The sequence below is a fragment of the Trachurus trachurus genome (assembly GCF_905171665.1).
Source record: "Trachurus trachurus genome assembly, chromosome: 16".
Lineage (NCBI taxonomy): Eukaryota > Metazoa > Chordata > Actinopteri > Carangiformes > Carangidae > Trachurus > Trachurus trachurus.
Window position 1 is genome coordinate 18,811,980 of NC_139902.1, and position 22,974 is coordinate 18,834,953.

At 39.3% G+C, this 22,974-nt stretch overlaps 2 protein-coding genes across 2 annotated transcripts; one reads left to right on the forward strand and one right to left on the reverse strand.

The window, feature by feature from the left end:
* Window positions 1-2,005: 2,005 nt before the first annotated feature.
* LOC310999746 (protein NDRG1-like) lies at window positions 2,006-5,105 on the reverse strand (the record flags this gene model as incomplete). The annotated part of the gene is made up of 12 exons (XM_083990300.1): window positions 2,006-2,238; window positions 2,384-2,435; window positions 2,540-2,575; window positions 2,698-2,797; window positions 2,898-3,064; window positions 3,180-3,236; window positions 3,379-3,465; window positions 3,794-3,854; window positions 3,993-4,055; window positions 4,181-4,301; window positions 4,582-4,687; window positions 5,055-5,105. 12 exons carry the CDS (start codon window positions 5,103-5,105, stop codon window positions 2,006-2,008), a joined length of 1,134 nt encoding a protein of 377 aa, XP_083846426.1.
* Window positions 5,106-14,078: 8,973 nt separating this feature from the next.
* On the forward strand, window positions 14,079-22,422 carry LOC310999616 (protein tyrosine phosphatase type IVA 3). Its single transcript, XM_083990116.1, has 7 exons — window positions 14,079-14,474; window positions 17,296-17,735; window positions 19,255-19,392; window positions 19,497-19,589; window positions 19,676-19,806; window positions 19,971-20,045; window positions 20,423-22,422. The coding sequence occupies exons 3-7, from the start codon at window positions 19,297-19,299 to the stop codon at window positions 20,538-20,540; spliced, it is 513 nt and encodes a 170-aa protein (XP_083846242.1). The 5' UTR covers window positions 14,079-14,474; window positions 17,296-17,735; window positions 19,255-19,296; the 3' UTR covers window positions 20,541-22,422.
* Window positions 22,423-22,974: the final 552 nt, after the last annotated feature.

A 22,974-nucleotide genomic window follows, 5' to 3' on the forward strand; every position in this document is an offset into this window, starting at 1 on the left:
ACACACACACACACACACACACACACACACACACACACACACACACACACACACACACACACACACACACACACACACACACACACACACACACACACACACACACACACACACACACACACACACACACACAAATGACTGTGACTTTGATGCTGACTGCTCTCTTGAATCTGCATGTGTCTACTCTCTGTCTGTCTTAGTTTCAGCTCAAAACAATCCATCTACTGACGGCCTACGCACACAGTGACACCTACACACATTCATGCATGCAGCTAATATCCTTACCATCATCTTATGCACAAAAATGCTGGCAGACACAAAGATTATTTCTATTCACATAAAAGAGTTATGCATATTATGGTGCAAGGGAGGGTGACACTAAAGTGGATTAAAACACACAATATCATAGTTACGTTTTACCCGCTGGGCCACCCCACATTTATGCATTTGGCGCTCAGACAGTTTGGCAGCTGTTGGGAAAAACATATTATTTTATTGTGAAATTATACTATTCTATATAATTACAGCATTGGAGAGATTGGAAATGGTAAATCAATCAACCCTGGGCCAGGCCTATACAGTGGAGAGAGCTGTTGAGATGTTACATGTATCCCCCATATTTCTCCAAGTGGTTTGAGGAGGAGCAATGGCGCTGTGTCTGCTACTTAAACATTCATCCCTTCATTCACGTGCCCACCTTTATTTCACACTCGATTTGTTATTTTCACACCTACATTATTCTTTTAATCTTTCTTTTTTAATTTTCATACATGAGAACAGTTGAATGCAGGGATAATTAACAGACCAACAACAGCAACAAAAAGTAGAAAAGAGTGAAAGAATGGGATATGAGAGCATGTCAGGGATGGGGACAAACTGTTACACAACGCACTTTAATCCATGCTTCTGAGAAATGACCAAGCTAAATATGACCCACAAGTGATATTAAAAAAGATCCATAATACTGGGATAGTGATATTAAAAGACTTTCAGATGCTGGACCAGAGGTAATAAATCAGTGTGATTTAAATGCAGCTGGAAAAGCACTACAATCTATCATTCAGTCAGTGCAACATGAGTAAATCCAAATGATGATAATGATTATGAAAGAGAAAGAGTAAAGAGCTCCATCTAGTGGTTAAATCAAGGTGGTACTATCTATCTATCTATCTATCTATCTATCTATCTATCTATCTATCTATCTATCTATCTATCTATCTATCTATCTATCTATCTATCTATCTATCTATCTATCTATCTATCTTTTAAAAATATAAAATGTTAGGCTACTTGATGATTTTTTTCTCCTGGGGGAACCGTTACATTGTTGTGTTTTGTAATGCATGGTTTGAATAAATGAAATGCAAGCTGCTTGTTTCCAGTAAAATGTTTAATTACTGTTTTAGAGCACTTAAATAGCACTTACACAAATTCATCTTTTGTAAGTACAGTTTTGCATACAAAGAAAATCCAAAAACTACTGTAGTATCTCCATAACACGTTCCTGCAGTCAATAATACACAGCTGTGACAGTTGCATATCAATACACATTCCTACAGTTATGAATATACAGGTTTCATGCTAGGAAATAGTGTCTTTACATTGTGATTATACATGAATACACACTTGAATAATAAATAAACACACAACAACTTTTCAAAGAACACAATCCAGCCATTACAATTTGTGTGTCATTATAATTATCAGAGAATAAGACCATCTGCAGATCAGGGTCAAAGGAGTAAAAAAGGAGAAGACAATTGGTAAAGTGGACAAAGACGAGGACATAAACAGGGGGAGAGAGACACAACTGGAGAGGGAGACAGACAGGGCTGGAGGAAAGACACATGGAGGTATGATCTGTGATCTTTCAGCTAGAGATAGTGCAGTTGAAAGGGCATTTCTGAATGAAGAGAGAGTGGAAAACAAAGACAGACTGAAGGACAGAGCTGGGTAAAGACAATGAGGTATAATTAAGTGCATGGGATTCAGGGCAGGATGCACTCTAGTACGTCACTTCAGTGGACTTTGAGATGCTGTGCTCCGTGTTACTGTTGGAAATGCTGTCCATGGAGATGTCAGTGTGTGAGCGCCCACGCTTCTCGTCGGTGGTTTGTGAGTGTGTTCGGCCACGGCTCAGCTCATTGGTGTGAGAGCGGCTCCGAGAGCCATCGAAAGATGTGATGCTGGAGCTGGAGGTCGTCCGTGAGCGAAGTCTGGTCATACTGGCAGCAGACACTAGAAATAGGAGCAGAGAAAGCTTTGTACTATTCTGCATCTACATATTGTGTAAATCTTTACAACCTTAGAGATTATTCAACCCCCAGAAAGTCAAGGATTTACGATTAAAATGGGGTTTAAGGGTTAAGTTACTGTTACTTACAATATCCCATGCCCTGGATGAAATATTTGAAGGCTTCAATCACTTTGGCTGGCTGTGGATAGAAAGATGAAAAGTGTTAAATGTATTTTTAACCAACCAGGAGAGACGATACAACAATGCTGTCAGCAGAATAGCCAATAAAATGTCACAGCCTACCTGATCCACCTGAGGAAGTCCTCCACAGTCAGCCATCTAGAAAGACAAAACACAAACAGTTGTAGACTCTCGAACAATTACAAACTGACACTACATAACAGTATAAGTTAATTCTGGGTGCATATATGTTTTGTTTTTTTTGTCAACTGTCCAGTTACCTTCAGTAGTGTGGTCTTGGTGGGGTTGAGTTTGGAGTTGCAGTCGACCACGGCCTCCACAGCTGGAGAATTATCTCCTACAACCAGCAGAGTGGAGCACCTTGAAAACACAAATAAACAGATAAGTTAAGACTGAGCATAACATTTTAATTGATTGTATGTATTGTGTGTGTGTGTGTACATGTGTGTGTTGTACTAACTTGAGTGTCCTGACAGTGATGGTTCCTCCAGGAACAGGCCTCTCCACCTCCAGAGGATTGCGGCTGTTGTAGGAGTGGAAGAACTGGGTCACGTTGGACTGGTTCATGGTTGTTGTGATGTGGTGACGGTATGTAGCAATGAGGTCATGGTTGTTCTGGATCTCCTCCTGAAAAAGAGTAGGACATAGACATTCTGTGTTTGATATGTAATATACATTTGTTTGTGAAGTATGTTTCCACGTCATGATAACTGAGGCCAGTCATTATAGAGAATAAACTTACCTTTCCAAAAAGGTGTGAAATTACTGTGTCTGGGAGAGTGTGGGTCCACTCGGTGAGCTAGAGACACAAAAAAGGTTTGCACACAACAACTTAATTAAATTACTCCTCCTGATGTTAAAGATGTATATAAACAATATAAACATCACACCTAACAACCCCACAGAAGCCCAAATAAAGCCCAATAAACCCAATTGTTTACCTTAGTAGCAACACTGTCCAATACACCTTCAGAGTTGGGGTTGATGTTGACCAGAACTAATCCGTCCACCATATCTGGATGATTCAGCTACATACACATGTGGACACACCAAAGTTAACTCATTTAATTATTGTACATACAATCAGCATTGTTTAGATGTACAGGCAGTAGTTATCAGTGGATTTTGGATACAAATGCTGCCCCATATTGGGGACTAATGAAATTCATATATTTATATCTGTGTATCCTTTCATATTTATATGCAATCAACAACCTTGGAATAGATCTGATTTACTTATGACCATGTAGGCTACACGAGAGGGAAAAGAGTTCTTAACATTTAGCACATTAGGTGATCAGCTGTCTCTCACTGTCTTAAGTTCAAATGGGATTTAGAGAAGAGATTTGAACTCACAGCGAATCTAGCCAGGATGTAGGCTCCTGCTCCAACTCCCAGTCCAATCACACTACGCAACCTGCACAGCACACAGCCAGAAGGTCATAAGGCCACTCAGTCAAATGTCACGGGTTAATTTAGTTATTTAGAGTGCCTGAACAAAAATGTTATATCACATAAACTCTAGAAGACTTAAAGGATTTCAGGCCTGTCTTACCCAAAGTGTTTGAGGACAACGGGGAGCGTTTCAGACAGCTGGTCCATGTTAGGGTAAGTATACCTGAAAAGGTAAAAAAAAAAATCATCACTGTTAAATTCATATTAAACAAGGTGTAAATGATAGCATTACAATGGGCGCATGTCTGCTGTAGAGAAACAGATGAGTAATGAGGATGGTTTCCTTACGCAGAAGGAAGAGTTTTGGCTGCCTCATGTTGTCCAGGTGCTTCAACGTGACAAACAGGTAAATGTTTGAGGATTTCGTGCATGTCCTCATGGTTGAACAGAGTCTCAAAACAGGTCTTGTCTGCAGGAAGAGAAAACAAAAACGTCACTGAACTATGAACGTACAGATGCAGGTCTTGATTGTAAGATCTGACTGTAGATAGTATATGAAACAGCACACAGTAAGATGCACAAGTACCACAGGAAATCAGTTTATTTTGTTGATATACACTATACCCTGAGGTCTTTCATTGCCTCTTTGGTTCTGAAAATTGTCCCTCTTGTGCACATCCATATTGCAGTATAATTGTGTGCACATGCTGTCAATAGGCATTATAGTGGTGTTAAGGGTTGAGACTTACGGTTTAGTCCAATGTCATGAAAGGTCAGGATGGCGGGGCGGTTTGCCTTTGGAGCCCCTGTCATGATGCAGTGGACGTTCCCAAATGGAGTCTCGACATGCTCCTCCTGAAACAAAAACAGATCCAGTCGCACATTCAGATTAGCCCATGTGTCTCTGCCATTTGATTGTTGGTATCACACAAGGTCAATTCACCATGATTAATGGCAGTTGCATTACTGCGTATTACTGTGTTAACATCAACTACCTTTTCTTATTATTTTGTGTATTTTATTTTATTATTTTCTTATGTATTTTATTTATGTTTTGAATTTTTTTCAGATTATTATAAATGCTGATGCAAGATACTCCTGGTCAGATGTTTAAGGTTACAATGTTTCCAAATTATTTTTAAGGGCAATTTAATGCTATTAGAGCTGTAGCAGTGAATCCAGCCTCAAGGTAAACCTACAGTATAAGCTCTGTGATACTCACAGTGATCTGGGGCTCGAAGACAGAGTCACACTCGTTATCTTGCAGGACCATGGCTGCTGATGCAGAGTAGAGCACGAAAGAAACGAGAGATGTGCAGTAGATGCAGAGCAGAGGTCCTCTGTGGATGGTGGAGCTTTGAGCCTGCCTTTGGATTCTTGAAGAAAATAAATCTTCCTCCTTGTGTTTATATCCTGTGATCACCAGTCCTGTCCTCAGAGATGACTTGACTCTAGGTGTACAGTCAACAGTGCTCGACTGTTTGTGTGTGACAGACTATATGTTTGAGCTGGTTTATATACCCCCTGACACTGATCTTTCTCTAAGCCCTAACTCCAACCTGGCTCACACATGGCTAACTGGCCTCTTCCTGTTTTAATCTGACCTCAGGCTGCTTCTTTCCCACAGAGAAATCACTGGATTTCCACAGGGAATTAACCAAGGCATCCACACGGCAAAAAACACACCTTCACTGTGGAGCCTTAATGCATTTTGAGAAAAATATAAAGATAAAGATAATGTATAATGACTCCAATAGGAAACCTTCACCTCTGAATTTATTACACTTCTGTTATTGTATTTTCAAATTTGATGGACAAAAATTGAAAGCAAACAAATGATTGTTAAAGGAGGAAATACATTTGATTGAATGTGCACTGTAATAAGCTTCATACCTGGGAACTAAAGTAAAATTCACAAGTAAAGCTTTAATGTTTTGCTGCAAGGCATCAGGGGAGTTAAAAACACCTTCAGCCAAACCATGAGCAGGTCAGCTGTCTAATCTCAGCTTGCCATCTGTTCCTTCCAGCAACACATACAGCTCCCTGCAGTCTAATGACCTTGACCCCCCTCTTAACCAAGTATATTAACTTAATCTGGATAGCTCCTCTGAAGTCTCTGTCTAGTTCCTCTTACACATTGCTGTGGCTTAATGAACTCATGTGACTCATAAGTTTAGTCAACAGAGTCAAAACAAACAAATGATCAGCAGGTTAGTCTATGCTGACTGTGGAAAGAGCCACAATAAACTTTTTTCTTAGAGTCAGTGCCAGAGTTTGTCTGGGAACACTACTGTATTTTAAATCAGTGTTTTCAAAGTAATACTAAACATTTCCCTACCACCAGCCTTTGGAATGAAACTGATTCTTCAATAGAAATGTAAGTGGATTGAAGGTGGTTGTTTATTCAGAGACAAATTCATCTGGATTTATTTTATTTTATTCTGTTTTTTTGTGCCATACTTTTAGTTAATGAAGTTAATGAAAACAAAGTTTGTGTGGACATTAGGAGGTATTGGATTAGAATCGGTCTGCATGCAAATGTTGATATTGATTGAACTGAACTGTCCAACACAAACACAGTTAGACATCCTCATTCTTAACACCGTGGGTATACTATGGTCAAACATATAGCAATGAAGCAACGTCTTAAGTATTAAGAAAGTATTAAAAAGTCCTTTTTACTGAGATCACTTTCAAGGTAGTTTGGAAAGTTTCAACAAAATCTTCACTGGTCACTGAAAATCAATTCTTCAAAAGAACAAAAGAAAAGAAAGTGGCAGACAGGGACTGTGGACTGGATGTTTGTTTGTTTTAAACACTCCAATACTTTTAATTAGAAGTCATACCGTAGTGTCGTTTTAATATCTTTTGACAAACAACTGTCGTTTGATCAGGGTTTCGTGGTGTGAGAGAAAAGCCAGAATTATAGGTTATCATTTAGTTTCTGATTATTTAGTTTCAATCGTTCATTCAGTCGACATGTGTATTAAATTTGGTGCTGTTTAAGATCTTAAACATAGATATTCTCACACTGACTAACAGTTTACATTGCAATGAAGGTGATTTAACTGCTCTTAAATCAAATAGCCTTTCCCCTACTGATTCATTTACATTCTGACTTATGAGTAACTTCCTAAATGACAGTTATCATCACTGACATTCAGGCCACTCCCTAGATCCATAAAATAAAGTATGAATAAGGGGTCCAGGCAGTAGCAGGTGGACTGCACACAGCAGACAGTAACAGCTGGCTGAACGGAAACACGGCAGACTGTGCTGTGATCACCTTCTTTAAGATGTAATGCCACCACTGCCACGATGAGAGCTCTGTGTGTGCCGCAGCTTTAATCCATTTAGTGGTGGCTGACGCTCAAAGGACAACAGATGGGTCTTACTCTGTCTCACGTCAGTCTGAAGTCATTTTTATCATACTAACCCCTGACTAAGCTCTGGCCTCCTAGCCTATTTCACCATTGACTACTGTCCCACATTGTGATGTGGTTAAAATCCTGCCAAATGATCAATATCTGATCAGTGTGCCATGTTCTGCACAAAGACACTTCAATACATGCTTTTTGTTGCCTCTATTTTGTGCTTCACATCATTATCATCACTTTCATCATCATTATAATAATAATAATTATTATTTAATTGCCCCTTGGGGATGAATAAAGTTTTTTGAATTGAATTGAATTGAATTGAATTGAATTGAATTATTATTAATATTAATAGTAGTAGTCACTGAATTCCTACTTTTCTGATCAATTCCTTCACATTATGAATAACTGGCAGTGTGTGCATTTTGAGCTTTTCATAATAACAGTGTTAGTTCATCCGTTCAGACAAAAACACATTAATACCTATTTCTATACCTTTTTTGAACAGTAAACAGAGTAAGTAAGTAAAACTTTATTTATATAGCACCCATCATAGTAGGCGTACACAGAGTGCTTCATGTTATGGAAAAAAGACATTCAATCACACAAACAGTATAAAACACATTTGGAACTTAAACACAGTATAGTTTAGGTATGTAAAATGTACAGTGCTAAATCGGCAGTGGGAAAACTCACTAACTAACATTTAAAGGCTTGTCTGTAGAGATGTGTTTTTAACTGACCCTTGAAACTATCAATCTACTATCAATCAATGATCTCAGATCGGGTGGGAGGAGCGCATTCCCCAGACCCCCTTTGTTTTTAGCCGGGTCCGGGGGACTGACAGGAGGCCCTGGTCAGATGATCTCAAGGACCGGCTGGGGGTGTGGTGGTAAATGAGGTCGCAGATGTAACTAGGGGCGTGGCCGTGGAGGGCTTTATAAGTGAGTAGCAGCACCTTGAACTGAATTCTGAACGGGACAGGTAACCAGTGCAGAGTGGCAAGTATGGTCATCAATCATTTAATGTGAAGCATTTAAGGCATGTTAAAAAGAATGAAAGAAAAGAATGAGGTATTCTAAATAAGAAACCACAGAAAATGTTTGTTTTTTTTAAGAAAGAAAGAGGAGGGGTGTGGCGCTTAATGTCTCAGTCATATGAATATGTGTAGGAATCATTTGTATGGTGTCCATAATATAATATTGTCCTTATGCAAAACAAGGAAGTCAGGTCAGCTATTTTTGGCATGACACAGCAGGAAAGGCACAAGGATGACTCTGTTCTATCCAAGTGTCCCAGATAGTAAGCTGTCTTGGACACGCCCAATACCTGGGCCTTAAAACTGAACTTGCACTAAATGGAATCAAGCCATCCTTCATTTGAACATCTACTCCTGTGACGTTCCTACTGGGACATATAAAAGTGTCTCCAGTGAAAAAGATATGTTGAGACTGTTCTTGAATATGCACAGAGACCGCCAGATTTCACCTAAATTTAAGCAGAAAAACAAAGTTATTTTACCAGATATGCCAGATGCCGCCTGAACTGTTCTGCTACATTACATTATCAGTTACTGTAAAAATCAGCAAAACTCATGTAACATTGGTCATAACAATTAAATATTTAACTAGCCATTTGAAGCAATACAATCAATCTTAACTTTAAGATATGTCTTTAAATGTGTTCTTGTTTCCTGCTGCTTCAGGAAGTACATGTATGACAGCTCAGGGCTCATCTGGTTTGAGGAGAGAATAAGACTCTGTCTCCCAGCACACACTGCACCTCTGTGTCATTTCCCAGTGGAGTCCACTAGATGGAGTTTCATGTTGACTTTCCGGATGCAGCCTGTCAACAGGCATCAGGAAAGTCAAGATTTTCTCACAGTGCTTTGTTTTTCATCTGGTTAGACGTTAGCAGACATTGTTCAGTATTATATTTTTTCCAACTAACAAAATTTGTAAACATACGCTTCAATCTTGAACACTATTGCAAAAATATTATTTTATAATAATATAAATACATAATATATAATATAAATTATTCATACTTAGACATGGTTGCTCAAGGGGTTTTGATCTGTTATAGAAGTGTAAATGTAGGCTATTTGTGTTTAAGTAGTTTCTTATATAGCACAGCATCAAATATGTTTTACTGTAACAAGATGATTGAAGTTTTTTTCGTTGAGTCTTTTGTTGTGAAGTTGCACGTGGGTGTGGCTGCTCCAAAACAGAAGGGATGGACTGTGAGATGGAAAGTGAGTTTGAAAGCCAGACGTCTGAGCATATGGTGAAGTGATCATTGAGTTACGAGTATTGGTAATGTAACCTACTATGGGATGTTTCTGTAACAGCCTTAATGAGGGTGTCTATCCCACACTTTGTTTACTTCCTTTTCCATTCTCTTTCTCTAATTTATTCACTTTAGGGGTCCAAGCTATAGTCATAGTCCATAGCTAGTCATATGGCTGAGAGAATAAAGTTGTATTGTCATGCTCAACCCTGGTTGTCATGGTAACTCTTCAGTCTGCAGGTGAAAGTCCTGCCGTCCGACTCTCAGCTTTCAAAACATTCTAATTATACACACAGCAGCTGCTGCTGCTTGCCACATGCTCGACTGTGTGTGCGTCTGCGTCAGTGAGTGTGCTTTCGTTGTTTGTGGGGTGTTTGTCAGTGTGGGTATGCACGGGATTTTCACCTGTGCCTCATTCTGTGTACGTGCATCTATGTCAGTAAGCATGTTTTTGAGGGTGTTGTCATGTTTATGTGTAAAAAAAACAAACAAACAAACAAAAAAAACACACAGACCATTTCCAATTTCTCATGTCCCTTCTTTTACAGTATGTTTAGGTGTGAGGGTATGCAGTGATATTGTCTAAGGAAGAAAGGGAAAAGATTTAGCACACACTGGTCTGCTACAGAGTGCAGACTTAAAAGTTTGACTGAAGTAGACAGTTTCTAAAACACTGTTCAAAAATAAAGTTGGTTTAGAATAAAGTTGGAATGTGATTACATACTGAGTACCAGTAATCAGTTTTAAACACTTTCTATCATAATAAATCACATAATTTAATGAATGGAGGTAAAAAAAAAAAAAAAAAAAAGAAAAGAAAAAGAAAGAGAAAGAGAAAAAAAGTGTATAGGCTATTGGTCAAACCCAGGCCAAACAAACAGCAATATATTTTTTCTTTGTTTTATGTTAAAGACTTTAGGGGTCCTTAAAGGTAAAACCTTCCAGTTAGTCACAAGTAAAGAAATTAAAATTTAAAAGAAAAATATAAATCATTCTTTTCGATGTATTTTTGTTGTAATCTTTTTGATCGTTATTTACTTGAAAACATCAGCACAGTTCAAAATGTGGAAACCCTGAAAGACCACCTGTTGGACCACAGTAGCCTACTAACCACTGCCTCTCCTCCATCCGGTCCTGGCCAGTCAGAAGCCTAATTTTCCAGCATAGTGATGCACCTGTTGCCACATCACGTACTGTACTCCAAACATAGACTGAACTCTGCCATTGTGTGATTATTTAGATGCTGTTAACACCCGTGGGTCATGTGTGAAACACTGAATGTCAGTTTACATTATAAAAGATGCCTGTTCTGAGTGGCTATGCTTCCTTTTCATATCCAGTTTCTTCCGAGTTGCTCTGGGAATTACATAGTATTTCACACTGCTACGTGAGTGGTGTGCCTGAGGGACAGAATTACAGACTCCACCAGGGGAGGGGGGCATATTGCATAATTGTATATATTATATCAACATGGTAAATGAGTGTAAATGTTAAACTTGCCCGGATTCCCACCTTAGTCATTCACCAGGAATGAATGACACAGAACCAAACCGATACAGGAGTTGGTAGTAGGAGGGTTGATTCATGACAGACTGACCTCGTTTCTGAGTAGTTTAGTTTACAGCAGGGGCGGCTAACCAGCTAAAATTACTTTGTAATACAAAAGCTATTACTCTTGGTGTCAGTATTTTTATTATCAATGTTGTTGCTGTAGAAATGATTGATGCACAAGTATCAGCTGTGGTTATCAATAACACTGTTAAATAATCTGTTTGACTTATAGGCGCTATGTTGTTATGTATAGCTACTCTGGTTATGTCACAGTAGGTCAGCTTTTTTTTTTTTTTTTTTTTTTAACTTGAGGCTAAGTTTGTATTCATCAGTGGCAAATACAACAGGGCGAGGCGGGAGGCCCTGATCCAGATTAACGCCTCTATAAAGGTGATAGGAGGTTTAAATAGCACCAATCATTGCCAAATGCCAAGGATAACTCACAGAGAAGAGGTTTTAGTAACACATTTGGCTTTGATGGACACGGAACAGGAACAGTGCGTCCAGTTTTAAGCGTACACATTTTTGTTTTCTTTATCAAGCCACCCACGTAATGTTTGTATCTATGTATGTGTGTAAGTATCTGTCACTTCTCAAATTTTTATTATCATATACTGTAAAGCATGTTTATTGATGTTGGAATGAGTTAAATGTTTTTATGCTTAGCTGTTCTGAGCAGTTGGTGAAACGGTAAATTATTCAACTTAATCAGCCAGTCCACATTAAACACTTTACCCAACACTTTATGTTATCTTTGAAACTGAAAAACTCACTCCCACTGACACTTACACATGCAAATGCACGCACATGCACGCACATGCACACGCACGCACACACACACATAGATATGAAGTGAAGGATATGTTTGGCTTGACTAAAGATCAGGTGACGTAAAGTGAAATGGTCATATTATTTATCCGTGCTATCACTGATGCTTTGATTTGTTACACTGATATAAGAAAACAAGGCAATAAATTATCTCTGTTCATAGCTGCTACTTTAATCCAACTCTGGCAGTCAACCCCAAACATAATGATTCATTATGACCATGATCGTCACCATTAGCAATGTCTGGTTTATAAAAATAAGGCCTCCATGCTTCCTTGACATTTCCTTGTGGCGCTGGCAAAAGGATTCAGTACTGAAGTCTTTGCAGGTCAGCCCATTGCTTCCATGAATCTGGGAATGAGGCCACGGCCAGCGCCCAAAGTGTCCTTTAGGCACCTCAAAAAGCACAAGACTGCCAGCTGAGGGCTGACCTACAGGGTGTCAGCTCACATTTCCAGAAACCATTGCAGCAACCATGTTTAGGCCAGCGCTCTGCCATTTGTAGCATCAAAACAGATGGTTACACTGGACCTGACTGGTCCGCAGGAGGATCGGATAGGGGAGGCCTTGAGAGGAAGATTATGTGGATCTGGGAAACAATGAGGACAAGTGCAAGAGGTGATGATATCTCCTCTTGACACATGCAAAAAAAGTTTTCAGTCTGCAAATGACAGTAGAAGTCCAGACTGTTCTGGACAATATTTGTTTGAAATATTGTAAATCACAGGTTTGTTTTACCAAAAGTCATTTTCCAAGCGATGCAGCCTAGTTTATTATAAAACAATATCTAAAGTTTGTTCAATTACCAAGTGTATCACTGTCCCCTTTATCACATGGTTTTAAACAACTATTAAACCGCTACTTTGAAATCCTAAAAACTGTGATGCCATGCAAAATCAGTATCATATATATATATATTTTCAATTAAGATTGAAGTGACACTTTTCAATGCATCTGAATCTAAGACATATGGGTGTGCAACCGTACAGTTGTCACTCCTACTCTATGTTTAGATGTTGCTTCAAAGCAAAGGTGAGTCATCTCTTTTTCCACTGTCTTCTCTCTGAGGCTCTTTATCTAACTGACACTTTGTTTTTGGAGCCGTCTGACCACAACTTGTGGCTATATTTATATTTGTTATCAGAATAATATCAGTGGGGTAACATCAGGGCGTGATACCAGAGCCCAAATTTTGCTGTCATATTGTGAGCAACACATGCAGCTCTGGGCCTGATGATGAATATACAGAAAGAAAATTACTGTGGATATAAGCGCCATGTATGATCATAAACAGTGACTTTAATGCCATGAATGGTTCAAATAGTGACGCAGCTAATTTTAGCTGGTAAGATGTGTTTTTTTAAAGCTCTGTGCGTGCATGAACAGTCATGTTAACTTCCCCTCAAAGTGATTGATAGCCAGGTGAGGCCCCCGGCCTCCTGTGACTGCCTTGTGACTGTCCCGACTCCATACCATAACACTCCATACCATAACCTTGTCAGCATTCAGATACAGAGGACTTCAACACACATCCTGAAAACTCAAAGACCCAAAACTGCATGGGTTTGTTTCAAGGTCTTCTTGGTAGCAGCTGGTTATAAATTGTGTTCTAGCCATTTCCACTCGCTCTATTTCATTTCTGCATGAACAGATCAACTGCTGCAGATTCACAGGCTTCTTTGGCTGCAAGAAAACAAACAACCTGGTGCTATTGTCAGTTTAAGGAGAAAGTTAATTCCATGCACTGGGGCTCAAACGTTTGACTTGTCCAATCTGTCTGGTAGCTCAAAGGACTGGCTATTTTTAGTCATCACTGGGAGGGGAAAGGGGGAGGGAGGGAGGCAAGGAAAACAAGAGAAGGTCCAGACAGACGTGTCATCGCTGAAAATGTTCACGAGAACAACAATTTCACATGGTCTTTTAATTGTTTTTGAGAAGAATATGGATTAAAAAACACTGATCTGTGCTTATTTTGTCAGTGCGGACGTCTATTACACGTCTAAAAACAGTCTTCTTGGACTAAACCTTGTAATCATCAGCCTCAGGGAAAGGGTGAGGAGAGTGGAGGAGGAGGAGGGAACAGCACCTCTTCTTTACCCACCAAGTGCCTGATGAAAAAAAAGGGAGGGAGAAAGAAGGAGAGTGGATGAAGAGGAGGAAGATGAGGAAAGGGAGGAGGGCTGGGGGGTGGGTTGAGGCTCTTCTCCTCTCCCTCTAAGAGCATTAACTGTGGAGTGTTCTGTTGGTGACAGGGCTGTCAGGGTCAGATGGCTGCTCAGCCTGATTAGACCAGCTCACAGCAGATCCTCAGCCCAGCACACACTGCACCGCTACAGCAAGGTAGAGCTACACACTCGCACACGCTGTACGCCGCAGTGAGAGGCAGGGAGGAGGGACACGGCTGAGGTGGATAGTTCAGTGTGACAGTGGGGCCAGAGCCACAGGTTGTTGCAGAGAGACTTTCTGCTTCGCAACCAGACATTTCAGCTTCTGGCAGCCAGAAAAACACGGAGAGCAGGTGGACTTCTTTTTGTGGCAAAGTGGCAGAAGAATTGCTGATTCGTCTGTGTTTGGGGATGATATTGAAGAGCTAGGCGGTAAGCACACACATTAAATAGATATTGCATTTGTCTCATTGCTGTAAATGTATAACTGGATATTATACAGTAATTATATAGCATTTGGAAAAGATTTCTAATTCTGACTTGCAGCTTGTGTGGCAAACTGCCACAGCAGGTTACGCAACTTTTAGAGAAATAACTTGATTAACAGATAAGACATGTAGTCACACTTATAGGGAATTTCCAAAGAAACTCATTTGCATAGCAGCTTTATTAATAATAGTACAAACAAGCTAATTACAGAACTCCGCTGCAACAGGCAGAGAGCGTGAGGACAGAGGTGCAGCAGCAATGGAGACTTTTGTCTCCACAAAAATCTGATGTGTCACAGAATCAGCTGCTCATATAGATACAGCTATAAATACAGCTGCAGGTATTCAGTGTCTACAGGGGTTTACTATAACAGGCAGTCAGCTGATTGCATGTCAGCACTCAAACTGTTGTAGGCTTGCTGCTGCTGCTTGTGCTGCTGCAGGACTTTGGTGGAACTGCTAGTCATTTGTGGATTTTCCTGTTCAGCAGCCAAGTTGTCCACTGAGGTAAGAGGGAAGGCTGCATAGGTTTACAGAACTATTTCACATTTAGGCATTTAGCATAATGTTCTTTTTCCAGAGTGACTTGTGACGGGAGCTGTTACTTGAAGCCTCCTCTATAGGTGCTAACTGGAAAGCAATGAAAGTGAATGCACTATTACACCTATTTGGGACTGCTACTAACCTGCTGTGTCTTTACTACTTACCTATTGCTTACTGTGTTTCATTCAGCCTTACGATGCAGGTGCTGTAGAAATGTCTGACAACTTAACACAGCTCTAAAATAATATTGAGATCCATTTTTAACTTCTTTGGGTCCTGACCCACCCTGTGACAGGGAAACAGCCAGGCAGCCAGACAGCCAACTGGGGACGCACCTGTTTTTACAAACCAAACTGCGCTCTAAGGTAACAGGGAAGATTGGATTCATAGTTTTAAGTGGACTTGTACGTCTACCATCCAGCCTCTGTATGCTGTCTTAAATATCATGCCACTCTGCTTTATGTATCAGCTAAATGCCTAAAGTGAGTGCAATACTTGTGAAGAGTTTGTGCTTTTATTGGATATTTGTTTAGATGTGTTGTATTTTATACTTGGTCTGTTTCTCACTTCCATTGAATCCACTGCTTTGTCTTGTCTGTGACATTTTTGCTGTGTGATGTGAATTGGATTTTATCCTGTGCTTGTCAATTTTTATTTTGTTGTGCTTGTGTCACAAACTTTAAAAACTTTATTCAAATTCAATATCTTATTACAAGAATACATTTTGAATGGACTAGATGGAAAATAATTGACCTCTGTCCTGATTAGTGATAGCACAGGATAAATTCCTAATAATAGATCAACAACCTGGAATAGACTAGCTACACTCTTCTGGAAGAGTGAGTGAGTAAGTCGGTATGTGATTATGTGTGTGTGTGTGTGTGTGTGTTGTGTGTTTGTACTGCCAGCTGAGGTGAAGAGGTGACCACAGATTACCCAGATTACCCCTGGAGCTTTCCCTGGTTGTTTGTCTGAATGTTTGGGCATGTGAGCGGGAGGAGGGTTACATTTATGAACAGCTTCCTACATGTTTCCCTCGCAACCAGCTCGCTGGCCTCCACCTTCGCTATTTAATCTCAGATCCCTCTATTACTAAACAGGAAAATAAACAGCATTGTCCATTTGCAGAGATATGCACCTGACTGAAATAAAGCTTATATATAGCCAGTGACAAAGTAATAAAGTAATTGACCTTTCGTGAGGTGTCAGCTCATTTCTTATTTCTAATTTCTTGTAGGATATTACATTTCTCACTTATTATAAGTTGCTGTAATGTTTTTGTTTTGAATTTTAAAAACATATTGCTGTCTTATCAAGAGGAGTCTATTATGTATATTTTAATTTCAGAGAAAATTACAATTTGATTTCCCAGCAGTGCCCATCCCTCATCATTCAACTGCAAAATAATGTAAAATAAGGCCTTTAGCCACATTAACAAAGTCCACCTAGACTAGGTGAAATAAACATTTCCATTTTGGATTTTCTTATTTTTCCCCCTGAGACCAAATTTAATTTTGTTGATATTGTGCAGGCTAATCTAATACAATTTTCTATATTTTTTGAGCCCCCGTTATATATTAGATTTTCTGGCTCATGGCTTATCTGTCATCTGTTGCCAAGCTTTCTTGTCCATTTCATGCAAACACTTTTATACATGTCTGTTCAAGCTGTTTATATGGTGCATATAACTGTGAATGAGTCTGCTCAGATGAAGCATAATCAGTTCCTTGCAAATATCACTGGCCTGGAATATGTTTATCAGCTAGTGGTCTTGGTGTTTTGCCTACAACCACATTTGCTAAGCTCATACACTTTTAAGAATCAAAGCATTATCAATAAAAATAGTGGAGTTGATGTTTCAACCAGCAAATCCCATATATATGCAATGAATGTGTCGATTGTTCATGTCGCCAGAAGGTGGTTTTGCTTCTCTTATGAACAATCTCCTCACAGGAGCCAAAATAAAAGCATAAATAAAAGCATTTAGAATCTTTAAATGGCCATATGTTTGTGTGTTTGGATGCTTATCTATGTGCATCAAGTACCTCCAGTAGGCCTCTACACAACTAATAATGCCATAAAGTGGCAACATAATATTGTCTGAGTTAGCCGATGCAGTATATGGACCACTGGAAAAAATGCTGAATCTCTGAGATCTTATTAGTAACAGTTCTTATCACTATTTATGACCTGTTTATCTTTCTGTATATTTATTATTTTAGAACTGCTAGTTGATGGAGTTTGTGCGGCGGAGTGGTGACTACTGCCACGCCCAACACATTTAGACCCATGAAGCTGGACTATCCTGTCCTGGGACCCTGAACCCTGAAAGACCATAGGCCATTGCCCTCTGAACCAGCCAGCTCATGGGGTAACAAGCGGAGTCTCGCACACAGGAAGCAAACTGGAGAGAGCGAGAAGGCAAGAGAGCGCTATTAAGGAAGACAAAGAGACAAAGGGAGGAGGACTTGACACACTGTAGCCTCTTGGACTATAGGATACAGTCAACGGATGGCGTAAGAGAGTCACAACAACAGGACCTCAGAATTGGGAAAATAACTTCAAAGACTATAAAGAGGAAGTTCTACAACAGACAGGAAGTCTAGGTTTACCTGGAGACCTGAAGACAAAGCAGCCAACTGCTACAGCTACACAGTTTAAGGTGAGGAGAAACCAGGCCCTGCATTTTAATTAATTGTTCTGATTCACCACACACGACCAGTTTCAGGATTTTATGGGTTTTTTTTTCCTGGTTCAAATTACACATCCCCTTTTTCAATGTGAATGTCTTCTTGTAGGTGAATGTTTTTCTTTGGTATGCTTTTCAAATACAGTTATGCACTGCCAACAATACTGCAGTGAGGTCTGAACAAATAAGCCTATATGCCTCCCATTCTTGGGAAAGTGTGCTGCAAAAAAAGTTGCAGCAAATCTATTCTGCTGTGTGTGCTGCTGCTGTGTGGTGTGGATAAGCTGCCATCACTGGTCACCCGCTGGCTCAGTCTATCCACTTCAGTTTGTTTCCTTCCCCATTGGCATAGTCATACACGAGGAGTCTGATATCACCAAATAGTTCTTATCAGTGCTAAAATAGTAGCTGTGCACACGTTGGGGAATGTGAGGCATGCTGGAATTAAGATAATTGAAATTAAAATGCCATCCTAAAATACACTCACATCCCTGTTATATAAGTGAAAATGTGAGTAAGAGCTATGCAGATAAAAAAGAGATGCTGCAACTGCTCCAAAGACAGCTGTGACTTTGTCATGTTTATTACATCCAGTAGGCCTATACGTTTATTGTAAACGCAACCTCTTCAGTTATTCTACTTGGTGGGACGTTCACCAGCCTCAGTTTACCTACTAATGAGAAGGACAGTGACACTAAATTTCAACAGGGTTTTGAAGGAGGATATCAGTCAACATACAGTTGTGCAGCTGTCCCTGAAAAAAGACAAAGTGAAAACAGCTGGGTTGATCCATTGGTGGGGAGTTAACTTCTGTGTTTTATTTCTAACTTGTTTATCTTGCTGATTCATTATTGTGAATTATGAGATGATTTGAACAATGAGTTCAACTTTTTGGGGGCAATAGATTTGTTTTTTTGTTTTGTTTTGCTTGAGATTAAGACTCTTTGTACAGTGATAATAAAGTTGGAGCCGGGAGTTTGTTTGCATAATGCTAAGCTAGTTTAGTAGCGTAGCATAGAAATAAGTTAACTTTTAGTGATTAACATTACAAACATGTGTATCTTTGTCTCAAATTTGCAAAATGACTGTGAAATTTGTAGTTTTACAGATCACTTTGAGACTTTTAACAAGGCTGAAATAAGCTAGGATAATTGTCCAATAGTTTATATGTATATGATAAATATAAGAGTGTTTATTTATTTTGCCTTTAGCACCCTTGTAGAGTGAAGCTTGTGATATTTGGGTGCTAAGAACGATGACCATGACCATGACCATGACCATGACCATGACCATGACATGTCAATCACCTTTAATGTTTGAGGTAGCCTATGTTATGACATATAGAGTTTTCTAAGACCATTTTGTGAACATTGTCTGGTTGGCTTTAAAAGTAATTTTGTATCTTATTGGAAGCTATGCACATTGTAGGCTTATATAGGCCTTCTCCTTGACACTGAACTTATAACTAACAACTACCTGCTAACACATAAAGGTCACAAGTCCTCCTGGGAGGTCAAAGGTCACACTGGTCACCATGAACCGTCCCGCTCCGGTGGAACTGTGCCACAAGAACATGAGATTCCTCATCACTCACAACCCCACAGACAACACACTCACCTCCTTCATAGAGGTAAGGAAATGTGTTGCTACCATGATGACTTGTCAGAGCTTAATTAAGATAAGATACAATAAACATACAATAAACCTTCCTGTACCACGGATGTCCCCCTGCAGGACCTGAAGCGGTTCGGTGCCACAACTGTGGTTCGAGTCTGTGACATCACTTATGACAAAACACCGCTTGAGAAAGATGGCATCACTGTGGTGGTAAGGATACATCACACAGACACATTGTTCACACTCCTGTGACAAAACACATTGTAAGGGGGGTAAATGTTCTTCTTCTGTTTCAGGATTGGCCCTTTGATGATGGGGCCCCACCCCCTAGTAAGCTTGTTGATGATTGGTTGAGTCTGCTTAAGAAGACGTTTCAGGAGGATCCAGGCAGCTGTGTGGCTGTTCACTGTGTGGCTGGACTTGGACGGTGAGATACACATCAAATAAAAAATAAAAATAAAAAAACACCACCAGTAACCAGATCATTGCTTTTTTTAGGATGCCGACAAACTATGGTTATTTTTGAGGCATCAGGCCAAACAGAAATAGACATGACTGAGTGTGTATTTTTGTGTTTGTGCATTCATGCAGGGCTCCTGTGCTGGTTGCTTTGGCTCTGATAGAGAGTGGGATGAAGTATGAAGACGCGATTCAACTGATCAGGCAGTAAGTACATTTCTATACCATATCCTGTGTATTCATCCTCGTGCAGTTATAACACATCACTTAGAAAGAGTGCTTGCTCTTATGAATATATGTATTGAAGTTATTTAGTATGAAGCATTTTATAATACTCCACCATGTGATAATTATACACACCTACAACAGCAATAACACTAAACATCTCTTTTTTTTATTGTAATATACTGCCAACAAGATAGATTACATCATTAAAGAATATAGGATTGCACACATACAATTTCCATTATTTTAATGGATTTGCAGAAGTTGTTAGTAGTTAGTGTTTACAGACGGTGAAAGCAATGATTTCAAAAGTAACACAACTGACTTTCACCTTCTGTTTGTGTGTTTATATCTTTCAGGAAGCGCCGCGGAGCCATCAACAGCAAACAGCTAACCTACCTGGAGAAGTATCGATCCAAGCAGAGACTCCGCTTCAAAGACTCCCACACACACAAGAACAAGTGTTGCACCATGTGAACACACACACACACACACACACACACACACACACACACACACACACACACACACACGCACGCACACACACACACACACACGCACAGACCCCTCTGCTCTCAGGAATCCAACCATATGAGCCTTGTTTCACCTGCATCATTAGTCCATGCATCCATGTCTTTCTACAGCTATTTCATCACAATCCAGCTCTGTTCTCTTGTTTGTATAATGATTTCTCATCTTTTCAAGATTATTTTTGCTTCGTTACATAGTTTAAAGTTTAAAGAAAGATGGGAATGGCAGATGAGAGGTATGTCGAGTATATAGGTAACTGTTGAGGCATATCTGCGCCATTAGACAATTGTTTCAGGGATAATGTACTGAGGCTTTTGCATCTCTCAAACACCTCAACAGATTTGCTATGGAGCTGATTTATGAGACACACCTGATGTTATTGGCCTTCAAAACCTCAAGTCACCCTTGATATTTTGTTAAAATACCATTAATTATTTTGTATGTTTACTTTAATATGTTTAAGTTAAATCGGGGTATATAATCACATGCAGTGTTTCTTTGAGATTGTTTTTTGTTTCAACAATTTTGGCAGACTAAAAAAAAAAAATCATCTCAGTACCTCAGTGTTTTTTTTTCTGTCAGTTTGTGGCAGTTCTCCTGACAGACCCTCTTATACATTGTTCCCGGTGGCGTCAGTTCTCAGTGTAATTGGAGATATAAGGGCTCATTTTCATTTGTTCTATAATCAGTATAAAAATAATCTTCTGTGATGCTTCAGTCAATTAGATTTTGGTTACAGTAACATGCAGCCTTGATTTGGTTTTGCCACTTTCACTGTTTTACTAATAGTATGTCATACACTGGGCTCATGAATTGTGTTTACATATCTGTGTGTGCATTATGTTATGCTCTGTTTACTGACACCCACAGATGGAAACATCTTTGTTTGCAGCAGCTTATTTCAAGCAAGGTTGAACACTGAGTATATACAGTATATATATTCTACCATCAGAAAATGATAATTTTATAAAAATAAATCTACTGTGATCTTACATGGCATACATTCAAAAAATTTAAATTAGATGTAAATAATAATTAATGGGGGAACTATAATTATAACTGTCATCTACAAGGCAAAGTGAGTCACTCCTCCCATTTGTAGTATTCAAAAATGTGCTTAAACATTAGATCATTGCTGGTATTGCAAACATTTAGACTCATGTGGACATGGAGGAATGGTGATTATTATTAGCAGCTAATGACACTGACCAGTCAAGCTCTTAATTTAAACCTTTGGCTAATTTTGGCCTGATACCTATGTGAATAAACTTAGATATTGGTTTAATCCATCATCACAACTTTCAACCTGGTAACAGTATCTGACACATTTTCTTGTGATTTGGAGTTTACTTATTCATTTGTATTGTTCCTGAATTATGAGGCTTCTTTCATATATAATTCAGTATTGATTCATGTTTTTTTTTTTTTGATGATGACAAATCATGCACTTATTATGTAGGCCTATTAGTAGGTTGCTTGTGATAGTCACCTTATCATCTGTGTTATGAAAAACATCTTTAACTTCATAATAGTGAAGAGGAAATGAGAGTAGAGCATGGACTTTGAAGTAGGAAAGGGGGTCTATACCATCTTTACCAGAAAGTTAACTTTCAAACAAATTGGCTGCTTGTTTATATGATGTGTGTGCGTGTGTTTGTTTGAGTATGTGTGTGTGTGTGTGTGTTTAGTAGCCTTTAGGTATCGCTGCTCATTGGGGCTGGCGTAAGCTGACACTTTTTTTTTTATGTAAAAAAGCTGTAAATGTCTGTAAGTCTGTAAATTCTCACATTGTTTAATAAAAGTTTTGTCATTGTCCCTGTGAATTGTTTATCACTTGTTCTGTCAGTGCCATTACCCACAGAACTATCCAACTCCACCATACTATTACCATACATTACACATCCTGTAATATCTACTACAAAATACTACTAAATTGTGATTGCAGCAAATACATTTAACACATATCCATTATAAGAAAACAAGCTCTTCTTCTTACAGTAAGATCTTTGAACTCAACCAAAGAGTTTAGCCTGAGTAGGATTCCTACTGATTACAGCAAATACAAAGCAAAGAGTTATTAGAAAACAACCTCTTCTTCTGCAACATACTGGCCCAGTGTGGGATACAAACTTCAAGCCTCCCAATCCATAGTCAACAGCATTATCCACTGACCTATCCAGCTGCACTCATCTGACTCCTCACACACACTCACAAAAAGGCACACAGTCAGGTTAACAGTGTTCAGAGAGAGAGAGGGTCACATGTCTGTAGGATTAGCTCGGTCTGTACAATGTGTAACTCCTGGTTGTAGGCGCCTTCCATGGAACATTCAAAACTTCTGCAAGGAAATGTTTTGCTTTGCAATGCAAAAGCACCAGTG